Source organism: Rhineura floridana, chromosome 9 (genome assembly GCF_030035675.1).
Source record: "Rhineura floridana isolate rRhiFlo1 chromosome 9, rRhiFlo1.hap2, whole genome shotgun sequence".
Lineage (NCBI taxonomy): Eukaryota > Metazoa > Chordata > Lepidosauria > Squamata > Rhineuridae > Rhineura > Rhineura floridana.
The window spans coordinates 90,829,522-90,849,828 of NC_084488.1; the positions used below are offsets into that span (position 1 = coordinate 90,829,522).

At 39.9% G+C, this 20,307-nt stretch overlaps 1 protein-coding gene across 3 annotated transcripts in view; it reads right to left on the reverse strand.

Moving 5' to 3' along the window:
- Positions 1–20,307, reverse strand: part of EGF (epidermal growth factor) — a 67,771-nt gene that overhangs the window by 26,960 nt on the left and 20,504 nt on the right. For all 3 annotated transcript variants that reach the window (XM_061584487.1, XM_061584486.1, XM_061584488.1), the window contains 8 exons: positions 17,616–17,741; positions 16,671–16,793; positions 11,920–12,042; positions 8,968–9,093; positions 7,621–7,757; positions 4,122–4,270; positions 2,817–2,921; positions 887–1,110 (listed from right to left, as the gene is read on the reverse strand). In XM_061584487.1, the coding sequence (XP_061440471.1) occupies positions 887–1,110; positions 2,817–2,921; positions 4,122–4,270; positions 7,621–7,757; positions 8,968–9,093; positions 11,920–12,042; positions 16,671–16,793; positions 17,616–17,741 (1,113 nt within the window). The remainder of the gene's footprint in view (positions 1–886; positions 1,111–2,816; positions 2,922–4,121; positions 4,271–7,620; positions 7,758–8,967; positions 9,094–11,919; positions 12,043–16,670; positions 16,794–17,615; positions 17,742–20,307) is intronic.

The window sequence follows — 20,307 nt, forward strand, 5'->3', positions numbered from 1 at the left end:
CACATCTGAATGTGGATGTTACATACCTGTCATCCCCTATCAATGGATAACAGTTGATGTTATCCATTTTCACTGGAATGCACATTGGGATGTGATCCATATGCACATCCCCACACACATTCTGTCCCAATTAGTCATGTGTACAGCATGCTCACCAACAGTTAGCGGCATCAGGGCAAAAGCTTTGCCATGCAGTACTGGGGGACAAGCCAGTGAGCCTCAGTCCAGCTGACAAAAGAATGGGGATACATTCTCTTATTCCCCCCTCCTGAATCCAGTGAGGACAGTAAGAGAGCTTCATTTCCATAAATGGCTGGGATCATGCAGTGAAGATGTTCTTTTCAAGTAACACAGAAATAGAAAAAAAATCAGGGAAACAATGGCTGTGAGCAGATACACAAAAAGGAAGGAAAGAGGGGAAGGTAAGGTTTTGTCTGAAATGATGCATTTTGTAGCAAAAAATGGAACATCAAGAAAATTAAGCAGAGCACTAATTACCATATATTTTAGTTGCTTTTTGTAAACCTTTGTTTTAAAAGAAAACCCTCTTCCCCTCATTTTGTTACAAATATCTCTTTTCCTTTTGTAAAACTACAGTTTATTTATATATTTACTTTTAAAGACATGTCCCACTTTATCCAATTTGCTCAAAGCAGTTCACAATACAGACTGAGAACAGCAGTAAAACCACAGAATAAATATATAGGTTTCCTGAAACTGAGCTAAGAATTTGCCCTTTTTAAAGTGACATCAACCTCTGTAGAGTTCACAAGACACTGATTAACTCAGAAGTTGGCCTCCCACTGATATTTTGATATGTGCAGCATACAAGTGCATTGAAATTCTTGTATCTACAGTCAGAAAACTATCAATCCCAAAGCCTCACCTACATCATTCTGTGTGAGTATTCGCCGTTCAGAACCATCCAGATTTGTAGTTTCAATAACAGACTTTTGTGCATCACACCAATACAACTTGTCAGCAAAGTAGTCAATCGTTATTCCACTGGGCCAAAGTAAATCTGTCTCTGCTATAATGAGCCGATCAGAGCCTTGTAAGGAAGATCTTTCAATTCGTGGATTAATTCCTAGGTCTGTCCAAAATAGTTCCCTTTATTGAAGGAAAAGAAAAACAATCTTGAATAAATAAAAGGGGAATTAGGCTTTTTGTGTGTGATGAGTTCAGCACATGAGAAAAGCCTTTGGAGTCAATTTAGGTAGATCACTTCCACATGGTGAATTCAACTTTGGCATGTCATTGTAAACCACACTAATCAGAGTTTAGGAGCATTTGGAAGGCCATAGCATAGAGCATCTGCTTTGCATGTAGAAGATCCCTGATTTGATCTCCTGCATCTCTGTGTAGGGCTGGGAATGTTTTCAGACTGAAACCTGCTGCCAGTCAGTGTAGACAATACTGAGCTAGATAGACCAATTAGTCTGACTTGGTAGAAGGCAACTTCCTGGGTTCCTGGGTGTACCAAAAGTTGGATTCAACTTATTGTGATGGGTTCTCATGACTTACACACATACACATAATGCACTTCTGTTTTCAGAAACATTATTATCATCACCATCATCTTATTTATTTAATTAATTAATTTGTATCCCGCCTTTCCTCCCAGCAGGAGCCCAGGGCGGCAAACAAAGCACTAAAACACTTTAAAACATAAAAACAGATCTTAAAATACATTAAAACAAAACAGCATTAAAAACATTTAAAAAAAACAACTTTAAAAAAGGGTTAAAAACATTATTTAAAAACATATTAAACAATTCTGCCATAGTTCCCCACTCTGGGATTGAAATACTCAGTGAAGAGTGGGTTATATATTACAAAGAAATTTAAAAAATGAATCCCTGCTTTGAGTGGCTACCTTTGTAAAGTAGACAGACACCCACACTCAATAAAGCTGTGCCAAAACAAGAATATGAACAATAGTTTCACATACATTATTCAGTGGCGCATTCTGGGCAGGACTTTGGGGCAGAAGCCAAGATCCCCACTCAATAGAATTATCCAGAGGGCTCCCAAACATACCAGGGCTGACTAACCACATTTTGTGAAGTACAATAATACACATTGTGATCTAATGCAGATGTGGGGAACTTTTGGCCCTCCAGATTAAGGATGTGTTAGAATTCTGCCCAATTAGGATTTGGTACCAAATTTCCCACTAAATGGTTAACTCTCTCTGTCATTGTGGATTGGATTTTTATGTAGCAATTTTCCACTGCTATTTTCAAAAACATTTTTTAAAAAAAATCTGCCTCTAAAACATCAATGTTAAGAATGATCATTTTATCGATATTTCTTTTAAAAATATTGATATTCGCTTTAAAATGTCAATATGGATATATCAATATTTTTGGCAAAGGGGAAAAACGGGTTGATAAAAGCAGCAGCTAGCAGACAAAGAACAAACTCAAATTAATACTGGCCTGTTAGGTCAGTGGAAAGCTTTTGAACTGGCACCAGCCAGTGGATCCCATCCTTTCTCCAGGTATTGCTGAACAACTCCCATCAGACCTAGCAAGCATGGCCATTGGCCAAGGATTGTTCAACAATATCTGGAGGGCCAAAGGTTCCCCACATCTCTAAAGAGAGGGAGCCTGTAAAGCTGCAATCCTAACCATGTATACTAAGAAGCAAGTCCCACTGAATTCAATAGAACTTACTCCCAGGTAAATGGGAATACGATTGCAGTCTAATGACAATTAAGCCCAGAATCTAAAATAACCCAACTGCACCACTGGCTTTATTCTTTCATCTTTACACATCCTTCTGCCAGTTTCAAAGAATGTTTCACTTCTTACTCAGTGAATGGATGAACTGCAATTCCTCGAGGCTGAGACACATCCTCCTGGATAATTATTTTCCTCTGCATTCCATTTAGATTGCTACTTTCAATGCAGGACTTTCTGTGTACACATGCAGATAGATTAGCTACAATAGTGTCTTTCCATCAAAAGCTACTGCTTTAGGCTCTGATTACAGACAGTTCACTTTTTTTTTTTACATCTTATTTCACACAAGCACAGTTCACTTTACTTTTTCCATTTCCACCTGATTCTGCTCTACACCCATCCTTACTATTAGTTAAATTCCAGTTCCTGATCTCACTTCTGTTTGATCCCCTTCAACATGAATTATAAGCTGTTGGGGTAAGACTACGTCTACTCTGTTCTGCTATGCTGCCAAGCATCCTGTTTAAATAAATGATATAATAGTCATTGTAACAGGATCAAGAGCCAATTTAGCATAACAGTAAAGAGAATGAGCTATGAGTCAAACCATCCTGGTTAAAAATCAGTCAAAAAAGTCATTGTTAGGCTTAAGCAACACACTGTCTTATCCTGCCCCCTCCATCCATAACATGGGAATATTATTACTAGTTTACCATCATAATATGATGTAAATCATGCTTCTGTGTCAGGTGTGGGGAACCTTTGGCCCTTCAGGTGTTGCTGAACTACAACTCCCATCATCCCTGGCCATTGGTCATGCTTGCTGGGGATGATGGGAGTTGCAGCTCAGCAACATCTGGAGGGCCAAAGATTCCCCACACCTGTTCTATGGAAAACATTTTGTACACTTTTTGTAACTCCCATATAAATGCTAAGTATTATTACTAGGTGGAAATAAAAGAGCATCATGACTTCATGATATCATGTGTCTTTGGGCAGCTCCTCCCCCTGCTTTCCTAATTTAACTCAAAAATTGTTCCCTCTCTTTATGGTTCCCAAAAGATTTAAGATAAATTATAAGCAACGGCACCATTAGTTGGGCACTTTTCCTTCCAGCACTGTTCCCATTTCCCTCAATATATCTTAGGTTTTCCCAAAAGGTATAGACTGAGGCTCACTGTTCAGTGTTGACATTGCCCTACATGACCACTTCTATCTAGCATATTGTTTAGCAAAAGGTCTATCTGACCCTTTGACATTGAGCCACGGCATGTTCTGTTGCTAAGCCTTTCTGTTATGACCAGAGTCAAGCACACAAAAACTAGCTGGCATTTTAGAACAACGTTGCTATTGTTCCATTTTGTCAGTCATTTCCCCCCTATAATGTCTCACGCCAGCATTAAGTGTGCAGTAATAAGCATGAGAAAAGCATACCCCCAGTCAGTCCAGTACAATTTACGGTTAATCCAGTCAACAGCAAGCCCTTCAAGTCTCTCAGTTGCCTCGTGGATAACTTTTTCACGGTCTGAGCCATCCAGACTAGTTCTCTCTATCCACTGCAAAGCTGTGTGGGCAAAATAAATCTGTAATGAGAAAACAGAAGGTTCATAGCTGATTAATGCATCTTATTTGAGGTAGGATTTCCTTATCTACTGGTTTTACCTTCCGCAGTGAAATTTCTTTGGAGGGAAAAATAATAGCGTAATTACAAAATTGTAGCCCATGATTATGGATCAAATAATCAGGCACTTATCCTTCAAACAGAATGACTTCTACAGCCTGAGCATGCTTAGCAAGGAAATCCTGGCTGCCCTATATATCATCTCCTCAATAGGGTCTGTTTCATTTTCAGCCTATAATATGAAAAAAGGCCCTAAAGTAAGATGGGGGGGGTGAAGTAGTACACTTTCACAGTTTTTCATATTGGTCCTTGCTTTTGCTTTTGAATAGTTAATGAAAATGGTTAATGAGAACCAACAACTTTTGAATGCAGCAATAGACCTCTAAACATCGCTATTATCATCTGAATGACTTGGTCAAAATGGATTTTTCCATTCCAGAGAAGAAAATAGTAACATACCAACTGCAGTTTTTGGACACAGCACTGAGGCTCTTCTCCTGGGTCCATGGTCTCATGTGCAAAGAAAAAGATGGTGGGCACTATATTTGTAAGGGTGCAAACCAACATTGACCTTTCAACATATCCAAATGGCTCAGTGAGATGTCCAAGAACAGAGGCAGGGAATTCAACAGCCTGTTTAAGCATCCTTGCAAAAATTGTCATGACTTGAATACCACCAGAAGCATTTTAGCACTCTTAATTTAATAGTAAAATGGTGGCATCTCCCATGCCTCACTGAGCTCCTGGGCTTGCAGCACTTTCTCATATATTACTAGAAACAAAGTAAATATAACAGACCATCTTACTTATATTATTAAATAGCAAGTATTTATTTATTTATTACATTTATATCCCACCCTTCCTCCCAAAGGAGCCCAGGGTGGCAAATGTAACAAAACAATTTAACAACAACAAAAAGGAAAGCATTCTAAAACCAGTTAAAACATTCTAAAAACACAATTATAGTTTAAAAACATTCTTCCATCCAGTGATCTCAAGTTGCCAGGAACAGTCCACTTCACCCATCAAATGCCTAGGTAAACAGAAATGTTTTCCACTTCCTCCTGGAAGTCAATGGTGATGGCAACAGACACACCTCACTAGGGTGGGCATTCCATAAACCAGGAGCCACCACTGAAAAGGCCCAGTAAAAATCTTTCCAAATGCCACATAAACCAAAGGTAACTGGGTGTGTCTCCAAATGCACTCAGTGTCACTTTAGATGGCAGGGTGGAAGGATCCTTATAACTTAAGGATGCAGTCCTGAAATCCACTGAAGCAAACGGCAAAATGACATTGAATGGAATAGAACATTTCGCTATAAGAGCTAAAACAGTACACAGGTATGATCCACAAATTATTTCAGCCAGGAATCTTAAACTGAATGTAGGCCTGCATAGATCAATGCAATGGGGAAAATAATAGTATTGATTTCAGTAATGGGACTGCCTTGCTTTACTTACTTGTTCATTGCAACCTCAGTTGCAGTTATTTATTATTTATTACATTTATATCCCGCCCTTCCTCTCAGTAGTAGACCAGAGCAAAAAGTTATCACCTTTCATAGAAGATTTAAAATTTTATATACACATATAAAAACTGAGTATAAACTAAAAATGATCTTAACAATAACCACAAAAACCCTAAAGCATACTTATATTTCCTTTTCAATGTTATGCCTACAATTGATGAATTATGCTTTAAAACAGCCTTCCCAAATCTCCAGATTTTTGAACAATTTCTATCAGTCCTAGTTAACATAGATTATAGTCAGATGAAAGTTGTAGTCCAAAATATCTGGGCACACCAAGTTGGGGAGGACTGCTTTAAACTGATAGCGGCTGCTTAAAGGGCTAGTTGTCCTGTAGGGCAAGCTGGGCATTGGCCACTTAAGAGGCTCATGTGGTCAACCACCAGACCCCCCTTATTGTTTCTTAGGCTGATAGTTCCAAAAGCAAGAGAAAGGGAATGAAGCAGCATTTTTAGAAATAAACCATGCCCTGGAACCATTAACCAGGGGAACTATCAAAACGTAAGAAAGAGGAAATGTATTCCATCTGCAGTGTATATCCTTGGAGACGACACAGCTCTGGAAAAAGCACAGTTACCACACTGAAGAACAAAATGCATTTTGTGTGAATCCCATTTTGCAGAATTTGGATGGGTGTTTTATGAAGGAGCAGAAGATTTAAAGAGATCAACACCACTCACCAATTAAGGCAATTTTATCAAAAATAATATAGATGGAAATTCATTGTCATTCCCCTACCCCAACCCCAACCCAACCCCAACCCCCCCACCATCTGCTATATGCTTGAATGAGAGGACACATTTATTACAGAGCCAAATTGTACAACATGTTGTCATGATGGCTTTCATTCCATAAGATATTTAAGGATACACTCCCAGGAACACCAAAACCCTCAGTTTTCAGGCCAAATGATTAAGGAAATGGGATTATGTAATAAACAATACATCTGGTTCCCCATCCAATCCACAAGCAAATCAATTGGGTAGACTTGCCGCATGCATGGCTAGATCAAAGTTCTCAATTTTCTCTCTTTATGTTACAAAACAGAATTGTTATAGGATCTAGGGGTAGCTCAAAACTTGTGATATCCTCAACTAGCTGCTCTGCAATTTTCTAGCAATCTGAATTTGGGTGTATTGGCATCAAACATGGATATTATCCATGATTCTGAAATCAGATGGGCTTTCAGTAAGGACCTGCAACAAAGTGTTACAGTGATCCTCTTCACTGCTGTAGTCACTTAGCTATGCCATTTTCCATGATACTCCATTCCATTTCCCCTCCCACCTGGGGGAATCAGTCAGCACTTCATAGACACTCTGCACCCTCAGTCTTCCTTGGGAAGTTTTGGGAGTTCCCCCCTTTCCCCTAAAGATTTTTTTTTTTTTTTGCAATTTTGAAAACTTTGGTTTCATCCAAGGCTATTGCTACCTCCCTCTTGTGCAATGATGGTGTTGTTTTGGCTACATAAGCATCAGCCTTCATCCCTGCACACTGGAAATAGAGGGAATGATTTCTGATACTTTTGAAACAAATTTCAAAATACCAAGTATAACAGGTATGTCATATTCGCACATGATGAAAGTCAGCCTACAGATTGCAAATGAAGAACCGTTGATGGATGCTCATGGTTCAGAAGACACAAGCACAAGATATTCACTGAAAGGATAGCAGGTCATCTACATTACAGAGCACCAGTAACCAAGAGATTAAAATGCAAAGAAGCAAAAGCCATGTGTCCTTCCAACACTTCAAAATCCTCTAGTTTGTAAACCCCTTACCTTATTTTCAACAGGGTCATAGTCCAGCGCTAAGACTATTCCCATCTGCCAGTCAAGTAAACTTGAATAATCTGTTCCATCAAAACCAATACGGCGGATTTCTTGGCTGTTTGCAAACAACAGAAATGGCTTCAGCCCTGTTTGTGAAAAAATTCATAGCATGTTAAACCCTTCTAGTCCCATAATAATAACCTGTGGAGTATTAACTTTTAAAGGTAAGAGGCAGATTACACACCATAGTTTCCTTTTTTATTTCAAATTCTTAATTAGTACCAATCACAGCTAAATTAATTGCAACAAGAAGATTATAATCATGGAAGCTACAGAGGAAAGTTGATCATCAACAGTGATACATGTTAAATGTTATACCTGGTATAGATTTCTTTTTTTAAAAAAGCTGGTTGAATATTGTCATATGCTCACAACCTTCCCCAAGTGGCAACAAATTCCAGAAGCTGAGCTACTCAGGTTTGGCTTAAATCCACAGCTGGTTAAATCTTCCCTTCCCTGTGATTCCAGTGATTATTGACCCCAATAAGCTGCTATTAAGCTTTTTCTTGAGCTTGAAAGCATGTGAGAATGTTGAAAAGAGGGTTGGACTAAATAAAAAAGTTAATCTGGAACCTCACACCAGTAGGAGGGTATGTTGTGGGCCATGTAAGATTAGGCAGTTGACCAGAAGCAGCCAGGAGGAGACAAATTTCACACTTCTGAAGAGGAGATAGGAGAAAAAAGACATGCTTCTTGGAGACTGTGCATACTGACTGGAGACTGTGCACATTGCCCAGAGAATGTCCAAAATGCAGTCAAGATATGTACATTCCCCAAAGCTGTTAGAGAGTATGTGTAATGGCTGGGGAATCTACAAAATTCAGTTAATATATGCACATTCCCCAAGGCCTGTTCAGGATCCAGAGAATGTACAAAATTCAGTTGATATATGCACATTTTCCAAAGCCTGTTGGAAATTAGGTATATTGACCAGGAAATGAGCACAATTCCCTCTACCCAGAAGGTTAATGTGCACATTCTCTGTGAGGCACAATGGCTGGATATTATGCACATTAACAGCTCAATTTCCATTTCCCTTATATATACTTTTTATTCAGGTAAATCAATGTTGAGCAAGTTACAAACTGCTTCAGATGTGAAGAGATATAGGAATGGTGACATCAGGGTTGTCAGCCAATCAACATTGCACTGAGCCAACTTCAGCTCCAAAGCAGCCAAACTGGTTTTCTCTTAGCTCATCCCTAATGAGGAATAGTTTTATCAGTCAAGAATGTATTCATATTGCTTTTCGAAAATATGTTCGTTTATAATGAAGCCAAAAATTGTGATACTAACCTGTAGTGATGCAATGCCTTTTGTCCTCCTGGAGACTATAGCCAGGAAAGCAGCTACATTCCCAGGATGATGGACTCAGAGAAATACAAATCTGGCTACAGCCACCATTATCTGGAGATGTACAACCTTAAACAGACAAAACTTGAACACTAAAACTAAAGGTAGACTACAGTAAGGCTAACAATAAATATCACAACTCTTTAGCAATATATGTAAGATTTCCAGTATAAAAAGCTTTATTCATCCTGCATGCTAAATTCACAACACAGCAGCAGTTTACAACGTATTTTCTGGTTCTGCCCATGGGCTATGAAGTGTTGCCCTTTGGTGCCCATCTTCATCAAGGAAGGAAAAAAGGCAAAGATCAGCAAAAGGGACTTGGGGGAAGGGAACCACCAGAAGACACCAGAGTGACACCACCCACAAAATAACTCTCAGCAGATAACCATCTGAACATGTATTCATGCTGTTCCCTGAAAGAAAGATTTCCAGAAATGGCCCACGTGACCTCAAAAAAATATCATTGCCACATGGCATAGAATCACACAAATAAAAATATGGGATGCACTGCAATGTTCATTGCCATGTAAATACTGAGCAGCAATTCTGCTTAAGACAAATACTGGCACAGTGATGGCTCAGAAACTAAAGGGCTTCCAGTGCAGATTGTACCCTTGTCAAGGCTGGGTTGCCAGGCCCACTGCTACCTGCCCCCCAGTTGTGAGGCATTCACATCATAGAATGCAGAGAATATGTGCTTAGATTTGCATGGTTTCTTTTGTATATAACATGCGGTTTTTGCTCATCCCTAAGTATAGCCTGTTTCATTATGCTGGAATGCAAGGTAGTTCATACGTGTCAAGGGAAATATCCATCTCTTAGTGTGAACTTCAGCATCCACCTCTTAGTCCAAACTTCAAAGATTCTCAGGATTGAGGATGAGTAAACACTGGATTTAGAATGATCTTAGGGAGTTTATCCAATAGTAGGAAACCTGAATAATTAAATCTCCTCTCAAGAATGATAACGCACACATTGCTCCTTCTAACAGCGAACTCAGGTGATGAGTGCCAACAGGATAATTGCCAAAAGAGGTGCATTGAGAAACAGAGGAAGGTATCAGCATGCTCAAGGGGAACCCCAAAGTTTGCAGAAATACAAAAACTCTTTTAAAAAACTTAAGGGAACAATCTACCCACCCCCACACAGCCCAACTGGCATGCTTAGAACCCACTGAATGTGGAGTGTTGGTTGGAAAAGAAACACGGGAAATGGATGAAAACTCCTTCCCCGCTTGGAAGGAATGGAAGGCTGGAACCCTAAACAAAAACACTCCTTTTAGGAAGGATGATACGCCACGAAATAGTTTTGCAGATCCCACATGTCCACTACCCAAGAATCTCTAAGGGCCAAACTGCATGTCACATGCAAATATGGTTTAAAAGCTGCTTCTTTTAAAGAACGATAGCTTTGGGGTTTTCAGCAGAGAAGCAGACATCCTGCAGGGGCAAAAGCAGCTTTGGGGAGGTGGGTTGTAACTCAAAAGTGGTGAGTAGGTTAAAAGCACCCATTGTTGCTTCTCCACTTAAAATCACCCTTTCCCAAAGTGTCCCACCCCAGAAGAAAGATTTCAAAACATGTAGGTGTGTGTAACATGTAGTTTGGCTGGACAAAGAAAATAGCTCTATCTGTAAGCTCCATAAAACATTTGCAGTAAAATGGACGAAGAGCACACACATACATGCATGCACACACCACGGAGGACAACATATTTGTATTTAAACTCTGTTTGTGGCACACAGAAGAATCTCTGCTGGGAAAAAAAATAGTGAATTCCAGGAGGCATTAAGCATCCGAACCTCATTTAACGACAAACCAAATAAGTCATTCACATACCGAAATATGAAACGGCTTTGGATAATGAAGCAGCGAAACGCAATGATCCTGAAACTTGTCAAGAGTGTGCTTCATGTTTCATTGCATCTTTTACTTTTAAATCTGTATCTTTCCCAGTGTTTCCCCACTGCAATCCAGCCCTCTCAGGATTGACACCATAGAAGATCAGAATCCCAGAACAGGCTGGACAACCGTTTTCTTGGTCAGAACATTTGAGTTAAAGTCTGTCTTGAAGCCTGCCTGTAATATGTGCTGGCTCTTAAGAAAAATGAGTTTCTTATTCCTTTTTGCAGCTGGGTTTGTTTTAGTCAGGATACTAATCTGGACACAGGAAGCTGGACCTGCTCAATATTATCTACACTGACTGGCAGTGGCTCTCCAGGGTTTCAGGCACGGGTCTCTCCCAGCCCTATCTGGAGATGCCAGGGATTGAACCTGGGACCTTCCTGCATGCAAAGCAGATGTTCTACCATTGGGCTATGGCCCTTCCCCTAAGAACAGTGGACAGTGACAATCTGGACAGTGCAAGAGTGATGGTGGGTAGGGCTGGGCGAGAAATTCAATTCCTCTGCAAAGGTGAATCTGCCTAATTTGCACTTTCCAAAATAATATACAAACTGAAACACAGCCATCCGTTGAAATTCACACTTTTCTGAATTTTGCAGTGCAGGTTCCCAGCCAGTTAAATGCGGATTAACATGCATATACTAAGGTAAAGTTTCCATAAAAATACGTGTATTTGTGAAAACAACATACAAAAATGCATTCTATTATGGAAAATAGAAATATTGGGGGAAATATGCTTTGCAAACGTGTATATCAGGCAAAATAGACACAAAATTGTGTATATTAGGAGAAATTCATGCTAACATGATGATTAATTTTCATGGACTTTTTTAAAAAAAATCACAAAATGATGTGGAAATGTAGAGAGCTACATTTACAATTGGAAAAATGAGAAAGGGAGAGAAACTGAACTTGACAGATTCCCATCCTGAAGGGTGGGCACTGCAAGCACCCCCTCCCAGACAAGTAGCTCACTCCCCTTATGCTTACCTGTGCATGTTCTTCCATCTGCTTTGAGAATGGACCCTTCAGGGCAAAAGCAAACTGGTCCCTCAGGTGTCTGTGCACAACCATGACTGCAGTGAATGTAATTGCTTGGACAGGAAATAAGTTCTACAGTAAGTTTAAAACAAAGGAAAAAAGAGCAAAGGTGTTGGGACAAACAGCTGAAATAATGGATTGCAGGAGTTAAAAGGAAGAGCTAGATCTGAGCCACACTGTCTCATTAAGCCTCTGCCCTTTAATGTCTGATAAGAGAGAGTGCCTCTGCATATACTGCTGAGTAAATTTTGTTTCATCATTTCTCCGGTGCACATGGCATAAGGCAGCCTTTCAGCTGTTTTGGACTACATCTTCAGCCCCAGGCAACACCATCATGCTGGTTAGGGCTGATTGGAATTGTCATCCAAAACATCTGGACGGAACCAGCTTGATGAAGGCTGGCATAGGGTATCCAAGCCAGGTGTCAGCTTCCAGACAGGTTTTATATATAGCACCTCTATCTTTAGAATTAAGCTGTGTGCAGTTTCTATATCCAGAATAATCCATCTTGCCTTTTTGAAATTTGGGGGCAAGGATTGCTGTCAAGGGAAGGAAGAAGGCTGGATGGATACTAAGGCATGGACATTGGTTAGATGGTCGGGGGGGGCAGGATGTGGGAAAGTCCCATGTCCAGATAAATGGAAGGAATTTCCACTTCTGTAAGAGCTCTACACTTTGATCTATACTATATGGTACACCTGAGACATAGAGCAGTTGCTGGATATAAGCAACATTTACATAAAGGAAGTAAGACAACCAGCTGTGAGTCAACTACAATAAGACCAAATGTTAATAACAAGAAAGCTGGACATTTCACTACCAGGAAAAGTAAAGAAATCCATGATTCACCAGCCATTTTGACCTGGAGGGAAATCTCATCCATACCCCCATATGTGATGAACAAGGGATTCAGACAAACTCAGAATTGTTGTTCTTTAATCTCACAATGAATATGTTTCTCATTTTGTGTATGTGTGTGATTTTGTAATTTGGAAATAAGCAGAAAATAAAAGAGTATTGCCTGAAGATGGCACTGCACGATGGATTTCATGGCCACCATGGATCCTCACGTGATGGAAGCATTGTTGCTATAGAGCAGACTTCAATAACTTGGTGCCCTCTAGATGGTTTAGATTACAACTCCCATCATCCCTGACAATTGGCTATACTGACTGGGGCTGAAGGGAGTTGCAGTCCAAAGCATCTGCAGGGCACCAAGTTGTGGAAGGCTGTTATAGATGCAGTTCATTGGATGACACAAATTTCATAGTAATGATTATTTTGCATGGTGCAGACATATGTCAAGGTGTGGCAAAAAGATATGAATAGTTTAGAAGTATTATTGCATGCATTTGCATGTAGGGACATTGGTTAAACTCACTAAAACTGCTGGAGCAGTCCATTTTTGTTTTACAAATATTTTAGGTCAGCAAAATGATTGTGTAGAGCACCTTTTATATTATTATTATAATAAGTAATAATTAAATTTATTAGTTGCTTTTCTTCACAGAAGTGAACCCAATATAAAGATTAAAACCAATAAAAAACTGAAACAAATAAAAAGTTTTAAAACACAGTACATAAATATAAAGGGCAGTGGAATAGCCCACCCTGTGAAAGAGGCTACAACATCAAAAGCCCACCAAAATTAAGAGCTGAATGTCTGGGATTTAACTTTAATCATAGGTACAGATGACATATTTTACTGATTCAATCCTCGTTGGATATTTTACACATTGTTTCAAAAACATCAGTTTTTCACTAGCAATAGGTAATCAGGGCAAAATTGAAACTAAAAAGATTTTAAACTGTATACATATCCAAGTTCATGGAACATCTCTTGGGTTCTCTGGGAACAAATGAGATTTCTGGAAAGATGATGTTATAAAATTTTATTTTGATTGATTCTGTTATATGCAGAGAAGACATGGCTTTGATTTCAAGAATCATATTGCAGAAGTACTATGACTGCTGAAAAGTGAAGCACACTTCTTTTCAGTTCCACTTTTGGGTTGCACAGTATATTTATCATTAGACTATAATGTACAGAATAGAATTCTGTGACTCTAGAAATCTTGCATACTGTTATACTAATAGGCGTTGGCCAATAAAGGATTTCACCCTAACTCTCTTGCATTTCTTATTCATGAGTCTAATATATGACCAAAACCTCTGACTTTTCAGTAGTCAAGAAACAGAATAACCTCAGATATTCTACTTCTGTACTGTATGCTGTCATGCTGCTACTTGTTTTCTAGTCTCCAAAGCACCATATGGAGATATCTGCTGAGATGGCCTAAGACTGAAACAAATTAGGGTTACCCGCAGCTGTTTCCCAGAATCCATGATAGGCATTGGCTTCACCAGGACATAACAAAAATTAGTCATTATACCTCATCCAAGACAGCAGCCTTGATTGTGCAAACTCAAGACTATTTACCTAGAAGCAAGTTTCACTGAATTGTTCATAGGATCACAGTCTAAGCTTCACAATAATACTAGTATCAGCCCGTTGCCATAGCCATCTTGGGAGTGTGGACACACAACTGATCAAGCAACTTCAATGGTCCTTGGGTTGTTCTGTGCCTTGTGTCCAATTCATTCATTTCAGGTTTGCCTTGTACATTGCTCAGAATAGCAAATCCACTGGTGAGTTTCATTGCTAAGTATTAAAACCAAACCACATTCTCTTCAAGCTGCTACGTAGCGAAGAGATATATTCTAGCATTAAAGAGGTCCAGAATGTTGAGGGTGAACTTTTAAGAAGGCATAGGAAGCTGCCATTGGTCCATCTACCTCGGTATTGCCAACACTGACCGGCAGTAGCTCCCTAGAGTTTCATATGGAATCCTTTCCCATTCTTACCTGCAAATGCCAGAGATTGAACCTGAGACCTTTTGCATGCCCAGTATGTACTCTACCACTGAGCTATGGCCCACTGAGATAAGGGCAAGGTGTGAGTGAAGTGTATTTCCCTTCCAAACAATATGTGCATGTATTTATTTATTTATTTATTATACTGGCAACCACAGACCAAACATAGTCAATTGGGAAGTGGGAGGAGCTTCTACCCTTCGTAAAAGAACCAGGTAAACTGGAAGCATATTTACTAAACTGAAACTCATGGTATGTCCTTTGCTCACAAAGGCTTTCTGAAGACATATCAGTAAAAATATTATGTGCCCATCAACATGTTTCCATTTCTTGACTTGTCCTCCATAGGTTTGAGAAGATCCCTCAGACTCCCATCGTTCAGAATTACATCAGCGATAGCAGCAGAACACTGCAGAACTTACCTCACTAGAAACAAGGGAATGATTAACACATGAGAGTGATTTCAGACATGTTAAACCAAGGTGGTAGAGTCCCTAACAATAGCCTTGCTCAGAACACACATTTCTCTTCAATGCACAATGTGTATGGGGAGAATAAGGCCACACCCACTGGCCTGTGCATGTTGTATGCATGTAGATCCTGTGTACAGGTTCAGCTGAATGTGCAGAAGTCAGAGTGCGGCTGAATCCCACTCCACATGTTCATTGAAAAAAAGCATGCCTTCTGAAGAGGGTTAATATAAGAATCTAGGGGCCTGTCTACGCATGCAACTACAACTCCTGCACATGAAAAACATCTGGGAGAGCCAGGCAGCATAACAAGATGGCTATCTGTACTATGCATGTTTCTCAATCAGCAAATCTGCACACATGAAGAAAACAAATAAGACTGGTTTGTGTGAACCAGCTCAAAGACTAAGCCATTATTTTGAAGTGGTTCTTAAAATGGCTTTTGCACATTCTACATCTGTAATTCGAACATTACATCTATATTGGCTAGAATATACATTTGGCCTGTTTTAATCTGAAAATGCCTTGTTTCCACCTTCTATGCTGCATTGACAACTTTCAGAAGAGATTCATACCAGAACAAAAGGCACTCTTAGCATCGTTGGCAACAACAACATGACCAATTGCCATTTCACAATTAAAGGTTCCCCACATTTCCAGCATGGGTTGACTAAATCTCCTCTGTGGCTTCTGAAGCAGCACTCACGTGTCTGAAAGCATGATGTTCTCACTAAGGCTGGTGTCTGTGTGTTTATTGTGTACTTTTAAACATTAAAAATATCCTTCAGCCATTATAGAAATTACACAGTGAGCTCACAATGAAAATTACAGTCTTTCACTTAATTTTCACCTTGAGATTCAGTCCTTACTAAATTGGGTCTAATGATCCATCTCAAATATGTTTGCACACACAAAAAAAGTTGCTTTGAGTTCATTGGAAGTTTCTCCTTGTAAGCATGCTTATGATTGAAGCATGTGGAACAATGCACATATAGGACTTCAACAGCTCAAAACTTCAGTAACGTCAGCCATCAAACATATGTACACAGCAGGGAAAGGGTCGTAGCTCAATGATAGGGCATTGGCTTTTGTATTAAAAAAGTCCCAAGTTCACCCCATGGCATTTCCAGGAAAGGCTAAGAAAAACCTCTGGAAAAACCATGGAGAGCCACAACCAGTTACTGTAGACAAGACTGAAATAGATTGACCAATGGTCTGGCTCAGTGTAAGGCAGCTTCCCACCTGACAAAAGATTCAGATCAGTTGTGACAATGCTGATAAACCTCCACTGATATAGATGAGGATTTTGGAAGGCAGGAACAAACATCCAAGTATTTGTGTTTGACAGCTACCTACCATGGCAAGTTCTCTTGTCAGGGAGTAGAACAAAATTCCTTGGACAAGTACAATAATAGGAGCCTGGGATATTGACACAGCCTAAAGTACATCCATGGTTCCATAATGCACATTCGTTGACATCTGATGGGGAGAAAACACAATCATGGCATGTATAATTGCCAAATAAACACAGAGAGAGAGAGAGAGAAAGAGAACTTAATGACATCATGGGCACTTCCAGGTTGTCACTATTTTGTGGTGGGATTTAGTCACATACTGGCAATTAAAATTGATTGGGAGCTCTTGTGCAACAAACCCACTTCCCCCCAAAATCAGATCTTTTTTGTAAAAAGGAAAGTGATGGGGAAATGCATGGGAAAGGGTGGGATAACACTTGCTTTGATGCAACATTGTCTAACCTCCCAACAAACAAAACAGAATGAATGCTCATTGAACAGCCAACATCACCTAATCTCCCTGCAAAGAAATCAGGATGAATGCTCAATAAACATGTCATCTGGAAGTGCCTGGTATTCAAGTTTGGATGTCCCAAGCAAGAGAAGGCAACTATGCTACTGGCTACTACTATGGAAACTTTCTGTAATAAAAAAAACCCTAATGTGTGAGAAATAAGTGTGAGTTTAACTGCAGTAGTGTTTGGCAGGGCAAAAGCTGGAGGAGTCAGGGGCTGGTGTTTGTGCATTTCTTAAAGGACCCCCTCATCTCTCCCCTGCCCCCAATAATTCAATCACTGCAAGCCAGAGTGAAAAGTCTAACAAGAGCTGCCTTGTGTTCTGACATTTTTATACATCTGTCCCTAAAATATACAAAGCAGAGAAACACAGTCTATTTTTCTAATTCAGTGCATTTGTTTCCGGTTTAATTAAATACTAAGGGCAGTTAACCAGCACGGATGTTTTCCCACATTATGTAATCATCCTATAACCAATTCTCCTGCATTACCTTCACAATATCGCCTGTTTTTGCTTAAGGTAAAGCCGCTCATACATTTGCACTGACTGCTCTTGGAGTCTCGCTTGCAGGTACTTCTCTTGCAGCTTTTTTGGGTTGAAAGGCAGGGTCTCCCTTCTGGAAAAGAGGATTATATCAGGATAAAGAAGGACTCAAATGTGCTGGGTTCTCATTCATATATACAAAATGCAGCTCCATGGCCACTTATTTACAAGGTATCTGTGAAACGACTCTGTCAGATGCTGGCACTCCCCATTTAACTCAACAGCTGAGCCAAGTACTTCAAGAGAGAAACGATCAGTGTCTGAGAAGAGTGGGTGAGAGTTTCATAAGGGAGGAGGAGGAAGAGAGGGACTGGAGCAACAGAGGAAAAATGCTTAGAAAGAAATTAGGGCCTTTCAGAGATTAATAAGGAGAGGAGGAGGAGGGGAAAGTGGCGAGGTACAAAAGGAATTTGGGCTGCCTCAGTGAGGAGAACAAAGAGGGGGAAGAAGATAAGTGATGGGTCAGAAAAGTCTAGGGTTGTCATCCCTAGTGGCAAGCCAGAAAGAGGGAAAAGGATGAAAAAGCACACAAGAGAGAACACAGAGTATATACAGCAGAGCAAAATTAATGTAGCAGAGTGCAGTGATGAAAAGGAGCAATGGAACTCTTGCCAGTTCCCCATCAGGGGGAGCTCTGAGCACAAGAGACCACCTGGGGTTCTGAAGACTCCTAGGACCAGAAGCAGGGACAAGAGCTGACACTATCCTGTTGTGGCTTACTGCACTTTTCAGTAGCAATAAAGCTTTATGGCAACGCTAATGACTTCAAGCATTTTTAAATCAGCTGGTTGGGACTTACAAGAGATGCACTTTGTTGTTCTTATGTGCCTTCAAGTCAATTACGACTTATGGCAACCCTATGAATCAGTGACCTCCAATAGCATCTGTCATGAACCACCCTGTTCAGATCTTGTAAGTTCAGGTCTGTGGCTTCCTTTATGGAATCAATTCATCTTTTCTTTGGCATTCCTCTTTTTCTACTCCCTTCTCTTTTTCCCAGCATTTTCTAGTGAATTTCTGGTGATCTGTAGTGAATCATGTGGTCTCATTATGTGTCCAAAGTATAGAATCATAGAATAGTAGAGTTGGGAGGGACCTATAAGACCATCAAGTCCAACCCCCTGCTCAATGCAGGAATCCAAATCAAAGCATTCCCGACAGATGGCTGTCCAGCTGCCTCTTGAATGCCTCCAGTGTCGGAGACCCCATTATCTCTCTAGGTAATTGGTTCCATTGTAGTATGGCTCTAACAGTTAGGAAGTTTTTCCTGATGTTCAGTCGTATCATAACCTCAGTTTTATCATTTTAGCTTCTAGTGATAGTTCTGGTTTAATTTGTTCTAACACCCAATTATTGGTCTTTTTGCAGTCCATGGGTATGCGCAAAGCTCTCCTCTAACACCACATTTCAAATGAGTTGATTTTTCCTTTTTCACTGTCCAACTTTCACATCCATACATAGAGATCTGGAATACCATGGTCTGAATGATCCTGACTTTAGTGTTCAGTGATACATCTTTGCATTTGAGGACCTTCTTTAGTTCTCTCATAGCTGCCCTCCCCAGTCCTAGCCTTCTTCTGATTTCTTGACTATTGTCTCCATTTTGGTTAATGACTGTGCCAAGGTATTGATAAATGAAAATAAATCCTTGTCAAGTTCAATGTCCTCGTCAACTTTAAAGCTACATAAATATTCTGTTGTCGTTACTTTAGTCTTCTTGACGTTCAGCTGTAGTCCTGCTGTTGTGCTTTCCTCTTTAACGTTCATCAGCATTCATTTCAAATCATTACTGGTTTCTGCTAGGAGTATGGTATTATCTACATATCTTAAATTATTGATATTTCTCTCTCCAATTTTCACATCATCTTGGTGCAATCCTGTTTTCCTTATGATATGTTCTGCACATAGGTTAAACAAATAGGGTGATGAGATACACCCCTGTCTCACACCCTTTTTGACTGGGAACCAGTCGGTTTCTCCATATTCTGTTCTTACAGTAGCCTCATGTCCAGAGTATAGGTTGCGCATCAGGACAATCAGATGCTGTGGCACCCCCATTTCTTTTAAAGCATTCCATAGTTTTTTATCATCTACACAATCAAAGGCTTTGATGTAATCTATAAAGCACAGGGTGATTTCCTTCTGAAATTCCTTGGTCCGTTCCATTATCCAACGTATGTTTGCGATGTGATCTCTGGTGCCTCTTCCCTTTCTAAATCCAGCGTGGACATCTGGCGTTTCTCACTCCATATATGGTAAGAGCCTTTGTTGTAGAATCTTGAGCACTACTTTACTTGTATGGGACATTAAGGCAATAGTTCGATAATTACTGCATCCCCTGGGATCCCCTTTCTTTGGAATTGGGATATATATCAAACGCTTCCAGTCTGTGGGCCATTGTTTAGTTTTCCATATTTGTTGACAAATTTTTGTCAAAATTTGGACAGATTCAGTCTCAGTAACTTGTAGCAATTCTACTGGTATACCATCTATTCCTGGTGATTAGTTTCTTCCAAGTATTTTAAGAGCAGCTTTCACCTCACATTCTAAAATGTCTGGTTCTTCATCATACGGCTCCTCTGTGAATGAATCTGTCATCCTTGCATCTCTTTTATAGAGTTCTTCAGTGTATTGCTTCC